This window comes from Hoplias malabaricus, chromosome 2 (assembly GCF_029633855.1).
Source record: "Hoplias malabaricus isolate fHopMal1 chromosome 2, fHopMal1.hap1, whole genome shotgun sequence".
Classification (NCBI taxonomy): Eukaryota; Metazoa; Chordata; class Actinopteri; order Characiformes; family Erythrinidae; genus Hoplias; species Hoplias malabaricus.
In genome coordinates, this window is record NC_089801.1 from 18842447 (window position 1) to 18861745 (window position 19299).

A 19299-nucleotide genomic window follows, 5' to 3' on the forward strand; every position below is an offset into this window, starting at 1 on the left:
AAACACGGAATTAAAATAACATTAAATACTTAAGGGGAAAGTGCAGTAAGGATGTGGTACATCATTAAAGGATATGTGCAGTGAGAGTAGAGTGCAGGTTATATAGCTGCAACCACTCAGGAGAAAAACAAACAAACAAACAAACAGTTCAGTTTAATGTCTCTGATGTGTTTGATATTTATTCAACCTCTAAATTACTGCCAGCACGTTTCAACCTAACCCAGTAAACAAGGAACGTCCCTGGACGTTCAAAATAGGTCTAAAAGTAGTCTGTCCGTCAATGACATATTTTAAACGTCAATGGACGTCCAAAATCCATCTTAATAAGTTAGTTAAGTGGTGACCAATCGATAACGTCAGTGGACGTCCAAAACGCGTTTTATTCAAGTAATTTATTTCGGGACCAATTAATAACGTCAATGGACGTCCAGAATACGTCTAATAGTCGTCTTTTCAATGTCTGTGTTTGGACGTGTTTTCAACTTTCATTTTCAACCTTAAGAGAACGTTGATTAGAGCTAATTGTTTACTGGGAAGAGCAGTGATCTTTTCATAGTTCTCCTCTGCTTTTTTAGACTCACCTCATGGAACTGCCTTGTACTCTCTCCCTCACTCAGCCCCAAAAGGAAGGAATTGACGCCCCGGCTCCACAAGGGGGTGCTATCATCCTTCGCACCGGTGACATTGTCTGCCTTTGTTTCAGGATGAACCTCTCTCTGGTGAAGGAGCTGGGAGATCGAGCAGCGCAGGGGCGGGCCTTCGGCAACCTCGGCAACACCCACTACCTGCTGGGCAACTTTGTGGAGGCCATCAAGTTCCACCGGGAGGTACGAGTGAGAGAGTGTTGCTGATGCGGTTGCCATGGCACCACTGACCCATGACCATTAAAACCCACTTTTCTCAACAAAGTTGATCACACTTCTGTGAGAAAGATGTATATCGTCGCTGTCTAATTAAACATCAAAAAATAATGAGTTATTATTATTCAAATGTAAACTAAAAATCGACAAAAATGAAGATGCATGTTTTTAATTGGATAGCAACGACATTAAATATTTAAAGGATAATTAGACACATTTAAAATTAAAATAAAATGGTGATCATTTTTATTTTGCATCAGAAACATTGTTGCTGTTGGCACAGAATTGTGTTTTATCATGTTTTAAAAAAATATGAACACATCAATCCAGCAGAAATGGTCTGGAACGGTTTGGCAAAGCTCTGGTTCCTATGACTCCCATTCTTATTTATGAGATTATTTACTTAAACACCCATAACTCTGATAAACCCTGTAGTTGAGAACTGATGAAAGTGCTTGAACTGCTTATTTTTGACTCTTCAGAGACTTTCCATCGCTAAGGAGTTTGGAGACAAGGCGGCGGAGAGGAGAGCCTACAGCAACCTGGGAAATGCTCTGATTTTCCTCGGACAGTTCACCTCCGCCACAGAGTATTACAGGTAATTTAAGAGTGTACTGACCCCCAGAGGACAACCGCGGAATAACACTAACACAGCAGCACTGTGTACAGAGGGCAATACTTGCATATGACACTTTATCTGACATTCCTCTCTCTCTCTCTCTCTCTCTCTCTCTCTCTCTCTCTCTCTCTCTCTCTCTCTCTCTCTCTGTGTGTGTGTGTGTGTCCTTCAGGAAGACTCTGCAGTTGTCTCGGCAGCTAAAGGACCAGGTAATGGAGGCTCAGGCCTGTTACAGTCTGGGAAACACACACACACTCCTGCAGCAGTACGACAGGGCCATCGACTACCACCTTAAACACCTGCTCATCGCCCAGGAGCTGAACGACAGGTCAGTCACACACACACACACACACACACACACACACACACACACACACACACACACACAGAGGAGCAGTGTTTATGTGAAAAAAAGACCCTCTTTCACATAAACAATCACTGACCTCTAGTGGCCAGGCCGTGTTCTGCACTGAGTGTTTTAAACGGGGGGCTCTGCTGGAGTCGGGGTCTGGTTCTGAGTTGTGTGTGTGGTGTCACCACAGGGTCGGAGAGGGCCGGGCGTGCTGGAGTTTGGGGAATGCATACGTTTCTCTGGGAAACCACCGGCAGGCGCTGCACTACGCCCGGAAACACCTGGACATCTCCAGAGAGGTCAGACTGGACTTTATCAGCTACTCTTTGTGCTGTGAATATTACACTGAATTAGAAACAGTACTCGGGACTCAAGGTAAATGAGAGGAATGTGAGATACACAGATGAACCAACACATTAAAACCAGCCAATGACATTTCCCACACACAGCACAAGTGGCCTTAATGTTTTGGTTCAGTTATTATTTATTCTCTTATGCTCTCATCCTCTCACTCTCTTTCTACACTTTTATTCACTCAATTTCTTCTCTTTGTTATGCTTCCATCTTTGTCTTGCTCCCTTTCCCTTTCCCTTGTCTTTCTCTACTTTTTTTGACACTTTCTCCTCTCTCTCTCTCTCTCTCTCTCTCTCTCTCTCTCTCTCTTTCTCTCTCTCTCTCTCTCTCTCTCTCTCTCTCTCAGATAGGTGATAGGAACGGAGAGCTGACGGCGAGGATGAATGTGGAGCAGCTGATGGAGGCCCTGGGAGTGAAGGAAGGCGATCTGTCTCCGTGCGGCTCAGAGTTTGAGATGCAGGGTAAGAGAAGGGGAACAGACAATGTAAAAACGAGCCTGGAGCCAACAGCCGAGTTTAGTTTGTGACCAATCACAGCCCTGGGACTGTCTCTGGGGGGTGCGGAAGCGTACATTTTAATGCTCTATTGGTCCATGGGCACGGTTAAAATACATCATCAGTGCTGGGGTAAGGACGAGGGAGATACTCAGATATTAACTCCTGTTTATGTTGTTTTCTAAGCCATTCTCAACTGCATCAGTCAGTCTGTTTATTGAGAAGCTTTAAAGGAACACTATGTAATATTTCTGCAATAAAAACCACAGCTTCTAAATATTTGTGATGCTCCACTGAGCTGTAATAGGGACATCAGCGCCTCTGTCATTGCTACTCCGGGCTCAGCACTGCAGAAACTGCACTATGTAACTTTTGGAGGAGGGTAGGAAACCCTCCCGTCGTTATGCCATCCTCATTGATTTCAGTATAGTGCTGTAAATATGAGATGCACTAGGGGGAGCACCAGAAGCAAAAAGACTTACCTACTGTTCCTTTAACACGATGTTAACTGCTGTTTACACACTCGAGAACAAAAATGGAGATACAAGGTTTTGTCCCGACAGTGTGGACAGGGAGGCTGTATTATACTGAGCTATTGTTGTTGTTATTTTTGTTAACATTGTGCAGTTCTAAGTCTGGTTTAACGGACAACTCTTGTCCATTTTTGACGCACCACCCTTTTTCACAACACTCCCACTCTCATCCCACAATTAAACTCACACACACACACTTTCACACCCCAGCTTGTGCTGTAACAGAAACAGTGGTCATCAGTGATGAATTGTGCTCTGGTTGGTAGAGCTGTAGCAGCTCCGTTCTAATTAAACAAAAGAGGACACACTTAACATCGCAGCAATTATCAATACACCAGGGACGTCCGTGTGTGTGTGTCTCGCTCGAGTGGTCCACAGGCCTTTAAAGAAGGTAAATTCAAACACTCATTATGGCTAATTACGTTAATGACTGTGTATATGTGGGTGTTAATAGGTGACAACTCTTCTCACGTTGATGCTCGGATGCAACAGTGCCTCGTGTGGTGGATGTGTGCAGGATATAATTGTGAGCTTGATTTAGGTGTAAGGCAGAGTGGAGCTGCAGGCATTGGCTCAGCATTTGTGAGGAATGTGGTGTGTTCTCCCTGTGTCTGTGTGGGTTTCCTCTAGGTGGGTGGTGTCCTGAAGGGCGTCTGGCAACCCCTAGTGGTCGCACCTGAAAAGAATCACAATGGTTGAGATGTAAACAATGCAATATGAAATGCTGCACTTTCTTTACTGTGGGGGTGAATGGAACCAGACGTCAGTATGTTACCAGCTTTAAATGGAATTGTGTTGATGGGAATCTAGTGGAAAATCTGGGAATACCATTGTGGAACCACAGTTTGTATAGTCCTATATTTAAGAAAAAAGAGCATGAAACTTAATGGGACGCTGTGGAGCAGCTGCTCAAAGGCCTGAGGTCACCATGCCCAGTGCCCAGTGTTGTTTAAAGGGGTATAGAGCCCCTCAGTGTTAATCTGACCCTCCTCCCAGCTCTACACGACCGTCCTGGTTCATCTGAGTCCAATCCGGGCTGAGTGGCACTTGCTGGAGGAGGGGAGGAAAAGGGCAGTTGTGCTGGAGGTGGTCCAGCTGAGGTCAGAGGAGCAGGGAAAGAGTGAGGAAGGGCGAGAGAGAGTTTATTTCAAACACAGAGGGCGTGTGAGGAAACCGGGCTCCTGACTTCCTGGCGTCTTCTTTCAGAAGAATTGGAATGTTAGAACATTGCTGTGAGGATTTGATGGTGTTTATCCTGTAGATCGGCATCAAAAGTTCTAACCCAACATGTCCCAAAAGGTACTGGATGGACCTCCACCACCTCACAGACTCTGTACTGGGATGGGGTCCACTTTAAACCCCTCTAGCTTACACATGGTTGTGGGTGCACCATAAAACACCTGGATTCACTCGTCACGAAAGAACATCTACTAACTGTTAGAGGTATATTGGCTGGTCAGCTCCGGGTGACTTTCTGTGAGGAGTGTGGTGTGTTCTCCCTGTGTCTGCGTGGGTTTCCTCCGGGTGACTGTCTGTGAGGAGTGTGGTGTGTTCTCCCCGTGTCCGCATGGGTTTTCTCTGGGTAACTGTCTGTGAGGAGTGTGGGGTGTTCTCCCTGTGTTTGCGTCCCCTCTAGGGTGTGTTCCCGCCTTGCGCCCAGTGATTCCAGGTAGGCTCCGGCCCCACCGCGACCCTGGACTGGATAAGGGTTACAGACAATGAATGAATCTCAAGTCTGAACCTCCAATTGGACCTTTATCTCACCTCTGAGCCTCAGAGGATCACAGAGTCCAATCCTAAAGGTTTAAATTCATTGTGTTTCTATATCGGACACGTCTGGCCACAGAGCGTCTGAATCATTTCACGCCTCCTTTAGTGATCAGAAAGATTGTGTTCTGATGCTCTTTGTTCAGGAATGAATTCAAGATTCACTGAAAATGAAACACTGACCATGTTTTTCTTCTGTCCCCCAGGGGCCAGGCCAAAGTTCACCAAGAGGAACAGCATGGACAGTGTTGACCTCTGGAAGTACAGCTCTGAGAAGGTAAAGTCTCTCATGTGGTATCTTAGCACATCACAGGGCAGCCAATAAGAACAAAGCTCATTTACATACATGTTTTAAACTCAAACAGAGGGAGAAAACAAAAAGGGCCAGTTTCTCAAAGCCTGGAATTCACAAGATTCCCATTAGTGAATCAACTCTGGCATCGGCACTTAGTCCAAGACTAGACTTAATCCATGTAATGGCAATATTTCACTGCATGGTACCTACTCTACAGGACTCTACTCTCCATTTGGTCCCTGGTTTCTTTTCCACCATCACAGCTAACGTCCAGCTCTCGCTGGATTCTTTCGTCGGCCACCGATCCAAGGAGCGTTTGAACCTCTTCAAAAGACCACGGCCTAATTTTACGAGCTGCCTTCATGAGTCGGATAAAAACAAACGTAATATCTGCTGCAGCTGGAGATTTTACAGATGGAGAGTTGGTGCTGGTCGTCTGCGTTGCGTGGCATAGAGTGACGACTCTCTCTGGACAATCAGCGATCTGCAAGGTTTACACGCCACTGTATAGGGACCTGATTCACCTGGTGGAAGAGCAGATAAGACGAGTAGAGCCGAGTCGAATAGGGACCATGCAGTGGAAAAGCTGCATTAAAAACAATATGTAAATAAGCTGTGGTTGTCATTTTGCAGAATGGAGATGGACAGGAAATGGACAGCATGTCCAGGAGGTCTAAAAGTCAGCTGTCCCAGTCGAGTCAGAGGAAAGGCTACTCAGACAGTCAGTGCTCAGACGACAGGCAGTGGCTGGACTCACCTGTGGACACCGATGACATCACTGTACAGGTGCCAAACCCGGTAAGAACCAGACTTAAAATGGCGTATGTTTTTTTTCCTTAAAATGTCAACAAAATATAATAACTTCATTAATTCAACATTTTGATGGATTTGTGTAGAGCTCCAAAATGTAAAGAATCTATAATGCATTTAGGATTGTTTTTTTGTTTTTAATTCTACATATAGGTAGAGGACGTATTCATGTCACTCTTTTTAGACCCAGGTTTTGGCTGAAACTTTGTTAATTATTACTATGCTCCAATAATTCACACCCCAATGTTTCCAACCCCTGGAGGGTGAAGGAGAGCTGGTGCTTCCTTCAAAACATTTGATGTCAACCATCACATTTTCCCCCAAACTAACACACCTGCACGGCTCAATGTGCCAAAGGAGAACGCCAACTGCCCAGATCTGTCACATCAGCTGAAAGATGCCTAGCACTGTGCTGTGGTGAGGGGAGATGTGATGAGCGGCCTGTTGTGTGCTGTTCTGGGCTGTAGGCCTTGGCTGGCTGAGGCATTACTGGAAGTTAAAGCAGTGATTTCCTGACCACTCTGGAGCCCCCAGTTCTTAGCCCATCAGGTTTGAGCACTTTAACTTCAGAGAGGATTAACTGGGGAGACTGTTTATGCCCAGGTTTAGTATGAATTACATCACAGTATCTTACAAACTGGACATTTCAGACTGCATTGGAATAATCCATTTGTGGTTCCTCGGGGCTCTGTTTTAGGGCCACTAATGTTCTCGCTGTACATGCTTAGCCCTGGGACTTCAGAGCCATGCTGCAGCTTGTTTGGCAGTCTTCGTCCTTTTAGGACCGTCGTCCTTCGCTAACGCGGTGCTCCAGGTCCTGTCAGATTAATCTGCTCTGACTTCAAGTTCATTCTGTCCTCTGTGAAATGCAAAACATTTGCCAGGTCTGTGTGTGTGTGTGTCAAGTGTAGGAGCTTTTTCCACAGATTATTTGACACAAATGAAACTTACAAATGGGATTCCAGCCTCGGGTCACTGTCTGTGCGGAGTGCTGTACGTTCTCCCTTCGTCTGTGTGGGTTTCCTCCCACAGTCCAAACACACTTTGTTGGGTGGTGTGACTGAGTATGAGACACATGCTTAAAATGTATGGACTCCATTACTCCCCATTGTTTAGGAGACACCATTATCAGCCCTGTCTCTTTCACACAGACACACAGGCTGCAGAAGAGTGTAACAGGTTTAAAATGTAGTGCATTATAAGCCCCTCTTTCTGCTGATGGGGGGTTATACACACTGCAGGGCATTGTCTCACACACCTTTAATTCAATCTTAAGGCTTTCTTCAGAGTATAAATGTGCTTCACGGAAGGCATTACCTGAGTGTGAGCTCTGATCATGTGGCTGGAGAGGGTGATCGATATTGAGAGAGAGAGAGAGAGAGAGAGAGAGAGAGAGAGAGAGATGGAGAGAGAGACTAGACGAAGACTAATGGAGCTGAAAGGATCACAAGATCAAGAAGTGAAGTGATATCCCACTTTGGGCTAAGCTTTCTTTACTGCCTTCAACATTTTTACCACAGTTTTGCACTTGTACGAGTGGATCAGACACAGCAGTGCTGCTGGAGCTTTAAACCCTGTGTCCACTCTCTGTCCACTCTGTGAGACACTCCTCCCTCGTTGGTCCACCTTGTAGATGTAAAGTCAGAGACAGTAGCTTATCTTTCGCTGCACAGTGTGTGTCGCTCGTCCTCTAGTCCTTCATCAGTGACACAGGACGCTGTCGGCTTGGACTCTGCCCCGTAGTGACACTGAGATATGTATAAACTCCAGTAACATTGCTGTGTCTGATCCGCTCATACCAGCGCAACGCCACTAGAGGGTGCAATTCACATCAAAGAGACTGCATCCTTGTTTCTTAGAGCAATAGTTCTCAGTAATTCTGTGATCCCGGCTCTGAGATTGTGGAAGAGTCCTTCGCTCGTCCTGCTCACGGTGTTCTGAACACTTTTATAATAATGAGTGTGTGTAAAAATACCAGCTCATTTTTTCCTGCGGTTTTCACCTGAATCTCCCCGAGGCGCCGTGGCCTGGTTCCACAGATGAAGGTGTGGAGATGTTGTCTTTAGAGGAAGGTATTTTTAAAACAGAACCAAGATGAAGAAGAGAGCAGAAGAAGGACTTTTAATTTGTAACCTTTGATCCCAGCCATCCCGCCCCCTCTCTCTCTCTCATACACACACACACACACACACGTGTCCTCAGGGCAGGTGAGACACACTGTCCATTGGTAAATGCACAGACCAAACAACCGTAAGAACAGAGTTGAGGTTGCTATAGCAACTATGATGTCATCCTGACAGGCTCCACCCCTTCTCTCTCACACACACCCATATCACATAATGGAATAATTAAACCAAATGCATTGACAGTTTGAAAGCAGAGTACAGGAGGTGTGTGTGTGTGTGTGTGGGATAGAGATAAAGAGAGCGTCAGTAGAGGGGAAGAGAGAGAGAGATTGGAGCGAGGGAGAAGAGAGTGAGAGACCTAGACTGGATCTGGATGCTGTGGTGAGTAGTGGTCACTCAGAGATGAGTCTGAATGTTTGTAGCTGGTGTTTTTGGCTCAGTGAATTGTGCTGGTGTTCAGACGCAGGCCGGCTGCGTCTGCGCAGACGGTGTGGATTGTCGTGGAGCTGAATTGTGGCGGACAGTGATTAGTGATGGCATCCTCACCTCCCCCCTCTCCCTCCCCCAACTCTCCATCACAATGTGACCTTGATCAGAGACCCCCCTTTCCGTAATGAGTTGTTTTCCCACACTGACACAAAGATGGCCAGCAGGAGGTGGGGAGAGAGAGAGAGAGAGAGAGAGAGAGAGAGAGAGAGAGGGAGAGAGGGAGAGAGAGGGGTATATAGAGAGAGTCAGATTGACAGAGGAAGCAGAGACAGAAGCGTGAAGGACAGGAGGAGACGTGGTTCTGGTCAGTAATATTATTGGCTGTTTATTATTATTGTTGTTGTTGTTGTTGACAGTAGTACTATTTATTCTTTTTCATTCTGCTGCGGGTTGTTTGTGTTCATTTTATATTTGAATCTCTTACACTCCAGGCTTGTTATTTTTATTCATAAACTGATTAATAAATAGTAGATAAATATAAATAAATGTGTAATATTAAATGTAGCCGTCACTGTTGTCTGAAAACTTCATCCTTCTTTAGTTCTGTCACCATTAGAAAACACCAGCTGCCTTTTTTACAGCGTGCATTCATAAAGAGAAACAGAGTACAGTCTCATTACATTAAGGTGCTCCCTCTCAGATAAAAACCTCGTCTCCAAACCAGTCGTTTCTCAGGAAACAAAATGGATTAACATCCAGTGGGAGTCACTTGGAAATGACTTTCCACAGCAGCTTTGGAGCATTTCCACTGGTCCGTTCCTCACACAGCGCTGACCCCGCGAGAAGTGCAGCAACGATCAAACGATCTGAAAACTCTGTTAAAGCAACACTGCATCGGAACCAACCCCAGAGTGCTGCTGAAATCTGACCTGGTTCTTTAGACGGAATAGGTCTCACTGCGAACGGAAATGACAGCGTTTAGCTTCAGCTATGAATTTAACACTTAACAAAAGCTCATTAAACCGTCCGAAAAATTAACACAGACAGAGATTTCAAAAATACGGAAAATACGTAGGTTTGTTGCTTATAAAATTATCAAACAATTAAGCAGTCAGTTTTTAAATTGTTTAATAATAATACCATGGAATCAGTCAGTTTATTAATATATAATCTTTTATTAAGTGTGTGTGTGTGTGTGTGTGTAAAAAGTAGTGTCAAAAAACAAAAATTATAAGAAATAAATGAATAAAAATAAATAAAGAATAGTCATTTATTACTGAACAGAGTCCGGCTAAAACACGAGACAGTGGCTAATTCACTTTAGTAAAAAGCCCGGGGTCTGAATGTGGACGGAGGTGTTGCGGTGGTGGCGCTGTGCCGGGCTCCATCAGCTCCCCCCGGGATCAGCTCGTCCTCGGGATAATTCCACAGCTGCAGTGTTTATTGATTGTGTTGGTCTCTTTGATGAGGCTTTGATCTTGTGTTTCTGTCCTCCAGCTCTTTCAGAGTGAAAAGGTTGAGAGAGGTGTGAGCTCCATCACATCTCTCTCTCTCACACACACACCTCTATATGTTCATCCCAGACGCCGTTGTCGTGATAACTGGGTCTGTTTTTCTTGGGGGAGGCTTTAGAGTAAACACTGGAAGATTGCTGTGAGTGTTGGAAGTCACTGAGGTCAGGTACCGATGTTGGACGATGAGTTCTGGTCCTCCAGTTTCTCCCAAAGGTAAGGAACGGTGCTCTGTCCCTCCAGAGAACTCCGTTCCACTGCTCCACAGCTCATATTAAGTGATGCCTAGATGGACACTGAGGTCTTGGGAGATTTCGGAAGCAGTTATTTTTGCACCTGCAATTAACAGTTCTAGGACAAGATCACACACAGGGTCGTATAGGAATGGAAACAACCTAATGAGGTTTAACCCTTAAAACACAGGACTCTGAAAGTTATAGACTCTCCTTCAAAGGCGACTTCACGATTGTAAGTGAGTCCACCAACCTACACACCGTGAAACAAGACCCCCAGTCCCTTTTCTGTGTCCTGCACAAGTCGTGGGACATGGGATAACACAGGATATATGATACTACTCTGCTTCTGATGTCAGGTGCAGTGACTTTAGAATGGCCCCGCCCCCTTGTCTGAGTCTGTCCAATCACAGCGCTGGACCCGTGTTTGTGAGAGCGCAAAGACGAGGTTAAACACAGCAAAACAGACACAACGAGCGCGGAGAAATAAGAGCACTGAGTAAAAACGGAGAAGAAAGGGAACAGAGCGAAAACGGCTAACAACCAGAGCTTCTGCTCCTCACTCCTCACTGCTGTGCGCTCGGGGTCGGGGTGAACAGCGAGCGGCTCATTATCATTTAAAGGAACAGGTGCTGAAAGCAGGTGCTTTCTGTGGGGTTAGTTTTCATTACAGCCACTGGACTGTGTTCACTCGTGGACCCCCAGTAAATCAGTCAATTACAGCAGCTGCTGTTTCATGATGTAAACCTTTAACATTAAACAGTTGTTCTTCTCTCTGTCATTTACAGAAATTGGGTCGGGACCCCTCAGATGAAGACTGCTTCTTTGACCTGCTTAGTAAGTTCCAGAGCAGCCGCATGGACGACCAGCGCTGCCACCTCGACGAGGCCAACGACCAGGAGGGTGTGGCCTCCAATGACTCCACCCTCAATGAAATGCTCGGTCAGTCACACTCAGGTCTTGAACTGTCAATATATACTCAGTCAGGAACAGCTGATGTATGTGGTAGGGTATGACATTATGCAAAGATTGATGAAGACCAGTTTCTGTATAAAATCATCTACTGGTGCTTTTCCACCTTGTGGTACCTACACTACTTGACTCTGTTCTGCTATTGTCCCTGGTATGGGTTGGTTTTCCACTACAGCGTATCCAGTGTTGTCTCTAAACCCTGTCTCTAATGGGAACAGTGGGCTATGAATCCACAACAACGGCGGTGGTGTATTGACGTGTTGTTGTTGTTTGGGACTGAACACAGCTCCGTCATCAGTTCAGACAGATCAGTAGAGTTTGTTCCTTCCTTGTTGCAGCGTCCAGCTCTCGCTGGATTCTTTCGTCAGCCACCGATCCAAGGAGCGTTTGAACTTCTTCAAAAGACCACGGTGTAATTTTACAAGCTGCCGTCGTGAGTCGGATAAAAACAAACGTGATCTCTGCTGCAGCTGGAGATTTTACAGATGGAGAGTTGGTGCTGGACGCCTGCGTTGCGTGGCGTAGAGTGATGACTCTCTCTGGACAATCAGCGCTCTGCAAGGTTTACACGCCACGGTTTAGTCTCTACTCGACTCGCTCTGAACCACGAGAGAACAGCCACTAAACAAGAACCTGCTTCCAGAACCAGGACCTGATTTAACTGGTGAAGCAGCAGAAAAGTAGAGTAGAACCAAGTAGGGACCAGTGGAAAAGTGGATGTCTCGCACTCATGTATCGGTCGATAAAGATGCACTGGATACTTTAAGCTCTATATATACACACATACATACACACACACAGAGTGTTAAATGCACAGTGAGTGTATATACAGTTCTATAACTGTCCCGTGTGTGTGTCCAGACGCCAGTCTCCTGACCTCTCCCCAGACGGAGGAGCTGTTCGACCTGATAGCGAGCTCTCAGAGCCGCAGGCTGGATGACCAGCGCGTGAACGTGGGTAATCTGCCAGGTCTCCGCATCACGCACAACAACCTTGGACATCTCTGCGCCGACCCGGACCCTCAGGAGCCCAGCGACGACTTTTTCAACATGCTCATCAAGTGCCAGGTGAGGGCACTAGAGATCATTAATCATGTTAGTACTAACAAGTGAATGAGTAGGTAATTCCACCACGTTAAACTTTTCCGTCCCTCTCACAGTCCTCCAGAATAGACGACCAGCGGTGCTCCCCTCCTGAAGGCGGTCCACGAGCCCCCACCGTCCCCGACGAGGACTTCTTCAGCCTCATCCAGAGGGTCCAGGCCAAACGCATGGACGAGCAGCGTGTCCAGCTTCCCTCGGATCAGGGCCAGGACCAGCAAGAGGAGGACGACCCCAGCGCTGGAGACTCCAGCTAAACAACAGCGAAGAGACGGGAGGAGGACGGGGGACGGGAGAAACTCTGGACTTCAGCAAATCCGTGAAGTGCATTGTCCAACTGCGAGGTCATTATATTGAGTGAGCGGTGAACTAATAGCATTGAGTGTTAGTGCTAAATGCACATCATGTGACTTTTTAAAGCCACAACTGACCAGCAACAATTGAGTGCAGATATTCGGCTACATCACCCAGCCTTCCACGCGCCATTAGCCTACTTTTGGGCTAGTATTGTAGAGTAGGGACTAGCTAGCGGCAAACTACTGAGCTCTACCCTACATCAAGTCTCCAAACGGATTTATGAAGTGCCACAGGACTTTAACTATGTTCCCTTTTGCTTCTACTGCCTTACGTCCACCCATGGACTCCGATTGTATTTTTAAATGTTGGATCCTCCCTTCGTGAGTGGACCCTTTTATTTTGAAAGACAGTGTTACTGTTCCCGATGTGGTGGTATGCTCAGTTTCAGTGTTAGCAGCTACCTTTCTTTAAAGCAACACTCAGTAAGACTGGGTACAAGGTTACAGAGTGTAATTCACTTTTAAAGCACTGTTCTGAAATCAGTGAGGGTTGGTTTCCTACCCTCCTCCAAAAGTTAACTACATAGTGCAGTTTCTGAAGTGTTGAGTCCAGAGTAGCAACAATAGGAAGTTCTGTTCTCCCTGTAAAGCTCAGCGGAGCATCGCAATGAGTTTGAAGCTGTAATTCTACAGTCAAAATACTACCTAGTGTTGCTTTAACCCTTTGTGTTTTTAACCAGAAGACATTGTTTATTGTATTCTTCGTCATTTATCCTGAAGGTATCATTGCAAAAACAGAAGCTGTCCCATTGGGTTTTTTTTTCTAGCTTTTAAGGGTCACATTTCTGACCGGTTTCAAGATGTAATTATTATTATTATTATTATTATTTACAGTGGTCAGACTGACATTAACAAAGACTGTGAAAAGGTAATCGATACAATTATGGCAAACTCACTTTAGTGGAGCCCACATGGGTTGAATATGAAATAGCCGGGTTTAAGATTGGCTCTGGACAGGGTGGGGGTGGGTACATGGACTCTAAGTTGGAGCCAGGTGGGCTGCATTCATGGGGGATAAAGTGAGCAGCACTGTATCTCTCTCTCTCTAATGGGATCCAGGAGAGCCTCAAGTTTGACCCACCTTGCTCATATGTGGCCCAACATTTAACCTGTGTACTAGCCTCAGCCACAGAAGCTCCGCCCACAAGCAGAAGAGTCTGATACCTTCAGTGCACTGTCAGGATTCTGCTAGCTGCTTTCTGATTGGCTCTCTGTACATCCACGTATACGCACTTGCGTATTGTTTTGTACCGGCCCTGGCACTGGTCCAACGTGAATCATAAAGACAACCTCCTACACGTCACACCAACAATATTTCCAATCATATTTCCTTTTCTTGCAGTAGGAGGCCGTTCTTGACCACGTTAAGTGGTGAAAGGTACCTGACTCTCCGTAGTTTGCCCCATGTGGGTGCACTAGCCGTGAAACTTGGCCACACAAAGTAAACACGCATGCATGAAAAAGACAAGAAAATCTTATATAAGCTCCCAGAAGAGAAAGCTCCAATGTTGTTACCGTGCTTTTAAAAGCCTCCGCTAAAGCAGTTAAGTGTTATCAACAGGCTGATTAGCATGCTAGCTCTTATCTGTTGCTAGCCAGCTTATGTTGTTGTTGCTGTTGTTGTTAAAAGGGGGAAGACCATTGGTTCCCAAACTTTCTGCAGCTTCTTATTGAACAAAACCAATAGTGACAAGTCACATTTACGAATAAATTAATCCAAGTGACATGCATTAAGAATCCCATTCGTTTGCCTTTAAAACTTCAGGCTTGTTTTTTTTGGGCCATGGTTGTGATGTCACAGCCCAAAGGTGGTTTGGTCAAACTCATCCACAGATTAAGTTTAAAAGCTGTACGTAACCTTGGGTTAAAAGTTCCCCCAACTTAAAAGTTTAGAAAAACATCGCAGCTCTTGCAATTTCAAACCTGCAGCTCTTGCAAACTGCGAAGGTGATACACAATGTTTTCTCGTTCAGCTCCAGCCTCCGGAGTGGGCTTTGAGCAGAACTATTCAAACTTGTGTTTCAAACCGTGCTCACACTGCCCCCTTGTGGTCGAGTCTCAATTGCAGTCGACAGCGCACAAGCTGAAATACATTATGTTCAAAAGTTTGTAGACACCCCTCATTCTGAGCTGTGCATCTGCAGCGGACACAGTTTGTAACGTACTCTTTTTTTAGAGAAGCACAGAATGATGGTGCTCTGGAGCAGCTGCACATGAGCTTAGGGTCACAGTCAGGAATGGTTTGGGAGGCGTGAACAAGCTGCCGTGCACTGGGCTGTAGAGCAGTGGTGCTGTTTCCTGGAGACGGAGCCCAGCCCAGTGTCTTTGGGAAGAGCTGGAGTAGCGTCAGCATCCGACCTCACTCTCACTGATGCTGTTTATGTTGTAGTGTAAGATTAGAGGCTGTTTCTGCAGCAAAAAAAAAAAAAAAAAAAAAGGAATGCACTCCTGAATAAACGCCCTTTGTTTCAGAAGACAGACAGACAGGATAGGTGTCTACAAACTTTTGGCCACTGTGGACCTGCAGTGCTCAGAGACAGAGTGAGATTTAAGCACTTTTTAAATGATGTAAATGCTAGATTAAAATGTATATGTATTTATTGAGTTTGGGGGTTGTTTCCTAGGTCTCTATTATTATTATTATTATTAATTATTATTAATTATTTTACCCTATAAACTGAGGTTAGTGCCTGGCACAAGGAGCAGGATCATCATCATCTCCTTAAACCAACACCAACACCACCACTCACCAGAAAGAAGGGAGGGACGGATGATTATTTAAATAACTACCATCCTGCGTCTTACTCAGTGGTGGAATATGCTCCGAAATTAATGATTTAAAAAAGTAAACTGTAAAATTAAAATCTTTACTAAAGTGGTCTATAAAAGTATAATAATTAATTCTTTAACTCGAGACTAAAACAAAAAGACGGTGCTCTTCTGCGCTCCACACCTCCAGCACACGCTGTAAAACACTCCCGGGCGCTGTTCCACCAGCAGCTCCTCCTTAACCAGATAACTTAAGCCTGAGGTCAAGCTAAACCAAAAGAGGAGAAGCAGGGTGTTTATAATTCATCGAGTCACTTTAGGATGAAGTTAGTCAGCTAACAAACCGCAGGGGCTGTTCCTCAAAGCTGGATTTACTACTATAGCTCGATCACTTAAGCCCCGAGTTGAAGAGTGTCCTGTAGGAATGTCCCTCAGCTCTTTTCCTGTTGGACATATCTGACTAGAGGCTTAGGTTATCAGGCTAAACTTAGAAACCCTGCACTGTGGAACACCCCCCTGCTCCTGTTGAATCATGTCTACCTTTAATAACGACTCTGCGCCTCTGTAACGGTCAGAAATGACTGGGTACGCTTTGAAGAAGGTCACTGCCATAAATGTCCAGTTTTGTATTTATTTCCCGTCTGTGGACGCGGACGTCTTCTTGTTTTAATAAAGTGATTATGAAGAGTTCTCTCAGTGCCTTGTTGTTTTTCTTGCTGTTGATTAATGGAAAGGGATTCAGTGCAGGACGGCAACATTCGCTCCAGCTAAAGCTGACCATTAAAAGGGAAACTCTACCAGTTTTCCTACATTTTCCATGTAATTTAGTGGTGGAAATGTAACCAAACAGAAGTTAATGCTTCATTGTCTTTGCAGCGATGGCGAATGGAACCAGACGATATCACCTCTAACACACAACACTAATCCAAACACTTCCACTGTTCAAACAAAACCAAGTATCTCCATCGTTGTAACTTTTAAAGAAAGAATTTAAATAGACCCTCCCACTTTTGAATATAACTTGGTGACAAGATTTAATTCCACTTTAACGTTGGAGCATTACAAAACGTCTATTGGCCAAAATATGGAGAAACACAAAACAAACAATAATAATAAAACAAAACCCAGTAGATTGGGTTCGAGTCTCGCTCCGGGTGACTGTCTGTGAGGAGTGTGGTGTGTTCTCCCTGTGTCTGCGTGGGTTTCCTCCGGGTGACTGTCTGTGAGGAGTGTGGTGTGTTCTCCCTGTGTCTGCGTGGGTTTCCTCCGGGTGACTGTCTGTGAGGAGTGTTGTGTGTTCTCCCTGTGTCTGCGTGGGTTTCCTCCGGGTGACTGTCTGTGAGGAGTGTGGTGTGTTCTCCCTGTGTCTGCGTGGGTTTCCTCCGGGTGATTGACTGTGAGGAGTGTGGTGTGTTCTCCCTGTGTCTGCGTGGGTTTCCTCCGGGTGACTGTCTGTGAGAAGTGTGGTGTGTTCTCTCTGTGTCTGCGTGGGTTTCCTCCGGGTGCTCCGGTTTCCTCCCATGGTCCAAAAACACATGTCGGTAGGTGTGAGTGTGTGTTCCCACCTTGCGCCCAGTGATTCCAAGTATGCTGTGGGCCCACCATGGCCCTGAACTGGATAAGGGTTACAGACAATGAATGAATGAAAAACCCAGTGGAGATTTACTCTGAGAACAATGATGTGGTTTTGGTTTCTGGCCTCAGCCTCATGCCACTGATTTAAAATGTAAACTAAAAAGAGAGAACTTGAAAACCCAGAGACACCTGAAGGAATCAGGCTCCTAGAGACAAAGTCCGGACTCAGAGAAGTTTAAGAGGAAAACTGAAGAGGCTTTACCAAATTACCAACCGAGTCTTGTAAGAGCTCCCTCAAGACTAAGCTCAGAGCTGAACGAGAGCTGCCCTTAAATAAGGCCAGACACAGGTGCTGCGCACTAGGCTTGATTCAATGAACAGGAGCTCTGTGGCTCCCTCTGGTGGCCGAGGAGGGTGATCCGGACCTGTTTCATTATGGAGGAAATATTGGTGGGCTTTCCTGGTTTATTTAGTTCTTAGTCATGTGATGCATAACACTGTAGGAAGCTGAAACAGCCCATTCTGAAATAACTGATTTAATGATGTCACAAAAAGCAATGCGTTTAAGAAGAAATCACAATCCCTCCATGAGAAGAGAATTTAATTTTATATTTTAGTCTAAAACCTTCTCAAAACAAAGTCTCAGCCATTTCTGAACCATTTCATCTGATTTCTGAGAAGAGCTTTGAAAGTCTGACGTCTGGTTCCATTCACCACCACTGTCTACAACTCTCACTCTAGCTTTCTCTTTTCACAGCAAACAAAAACCTCTCTCCGTCTCTGTGTTTACAAGAGTTGAAGAGTGTGCTAAATTTGCAAAATTATATTTGTATTTTAAACACATTCAAACAATATCACCTGAACATATAAAACATTCATTCATTCATTCACTGTCTGTAGCCCTTATCCAGTTCAAGGTCGCGGTGGGTCTGGAGCCTACCTGGAATCATTGAGCACACCCTGGAGGGGGCGCCAGTCCTTCACAGGGCGACACACACACACACACACACACACACACATTCAGACACAGGGAGAACAGACCACATTCCTCACAGACAGTCACCCGGAGGAAACCCACGCAGACACAGGGAGAACACACCACACTCCTCACAGACAGTCACCTGGAGAAAACCCACACAGACACAGGGAGAACACACCACACTCCTCACAGACAGTCACCCGGTGGAAACCCACACAGACACAGGGAGAACACACCACACTCCTCACAGACAGTCACCCGGAGGAAACCCACGCAGACACAGGGAGAACACACCACACTCCTCACAGACAGTCACCCGGAGGAAACCCACACAGACACAGGGAGAACACACCACACTCCTCACAGACAGTCACCCGGAGGAAACCCACACAGACACAGGGAGAACACACCACACTCCTCACAGACAGTCACCCGGAGCGGGACTCGAACGCACAACATCCAGGACCCTGGAGCTATGACAGAGACACTACCTCTCTGTGTGTGGATATCTGTGTGTTACATCTTAACTGTTACAGAGTGGGTTTGGCGTGCTGAAATTTTGTAAAGTGGGTGGACATTCAAGGTAATGCTAAAGCAGGTATGACATCATCCACTAGCTGTGTACTGGGTGTTGTTGATTGCAGGCTGCGGGGGATGATAGATCGGCAGTAACTGGGTTAATGATGCTGAGCTCTGGGGATCAATGAAACCTTACACAGTTACACAATCAGTTCAGAGCAGGAATGTAACCTCAGCCCCAATGACACTGAGGAATAAAGGGAAACTCCACCCCTTTTCCAAAAGTCTCCACCAAACGTGGAATAATTTCGATATATTTGTACTTCCAATATTTATATTTCAAACTACTTTCCAGAACAAAACTGCCTCGGGTCATAAAATAATAATCAGAAGTTTTTACACAAGTGTTTTTTGGCAGTGGGGCTTTTTTCCCAAGTGTTAGTCATTGCCAGTTTCAACCCTGTTAGTTAGGACTCTCCCAGTCACACACACACACACACACACACACTCTCCAAGAGTCCAGCCACCTCCTCTTTTCCACAGGACCACTAAAGGTGCTTTTCCACTGCATGGTACCGACTCCACTGGGCTCTACCCTCTGTTTGGTCCTCGGTTCACTTTCCACTCCCACAGCTCCTCCCCAAAA

At 45.7% G+C, this 19299-nt stretch overlaps 1 protein-coding gene across 1 annotated transcript in view; it reads left to right on the forward strand.

The window, feature by feature from the left end:
- gpsm1b (G protein signaling modulator 1b) overlaps nt 1-13076 on the forward strand; it is a 31159-nt gene extending 18083 nt beyond the window's left edge. The window contains exons 5-14 of the mRNA XM_066659761.1: nt 704-827; nt 1343-1458; nt 1652-1807; nt 2022-2130; nt 2532-2646; nt 5186-5256; nt 5908-6072; nt 11172-11325; nt 12217-12422; nt 12515-13076. Coding sequence (XP_066515858.1) covers nt 704-827; nt 1343-1458; nt 1652-1807; nt 2022-2130; nt 2532-2646; nt 5186-5256; nt 5908-6072; nt 11172-11325; nt 12217-12422; nt 12515-12712 — 1414 coding nt within the window. The 3' untranslated portion in view covers nt 12713-13076. The remainder of the gene's footprint in view (nt 1-703; nt 828-1342; nt 1459-1651; nt 1808-2021; nt 2131-2531; nt 2647-5185; nt 5257-5907; nt 6073-11171; nt 11326-12216; nt 12423-12514) is intronic.
- Nucleotides 13077-19299: the final 6223 nt, after the last annotated feature.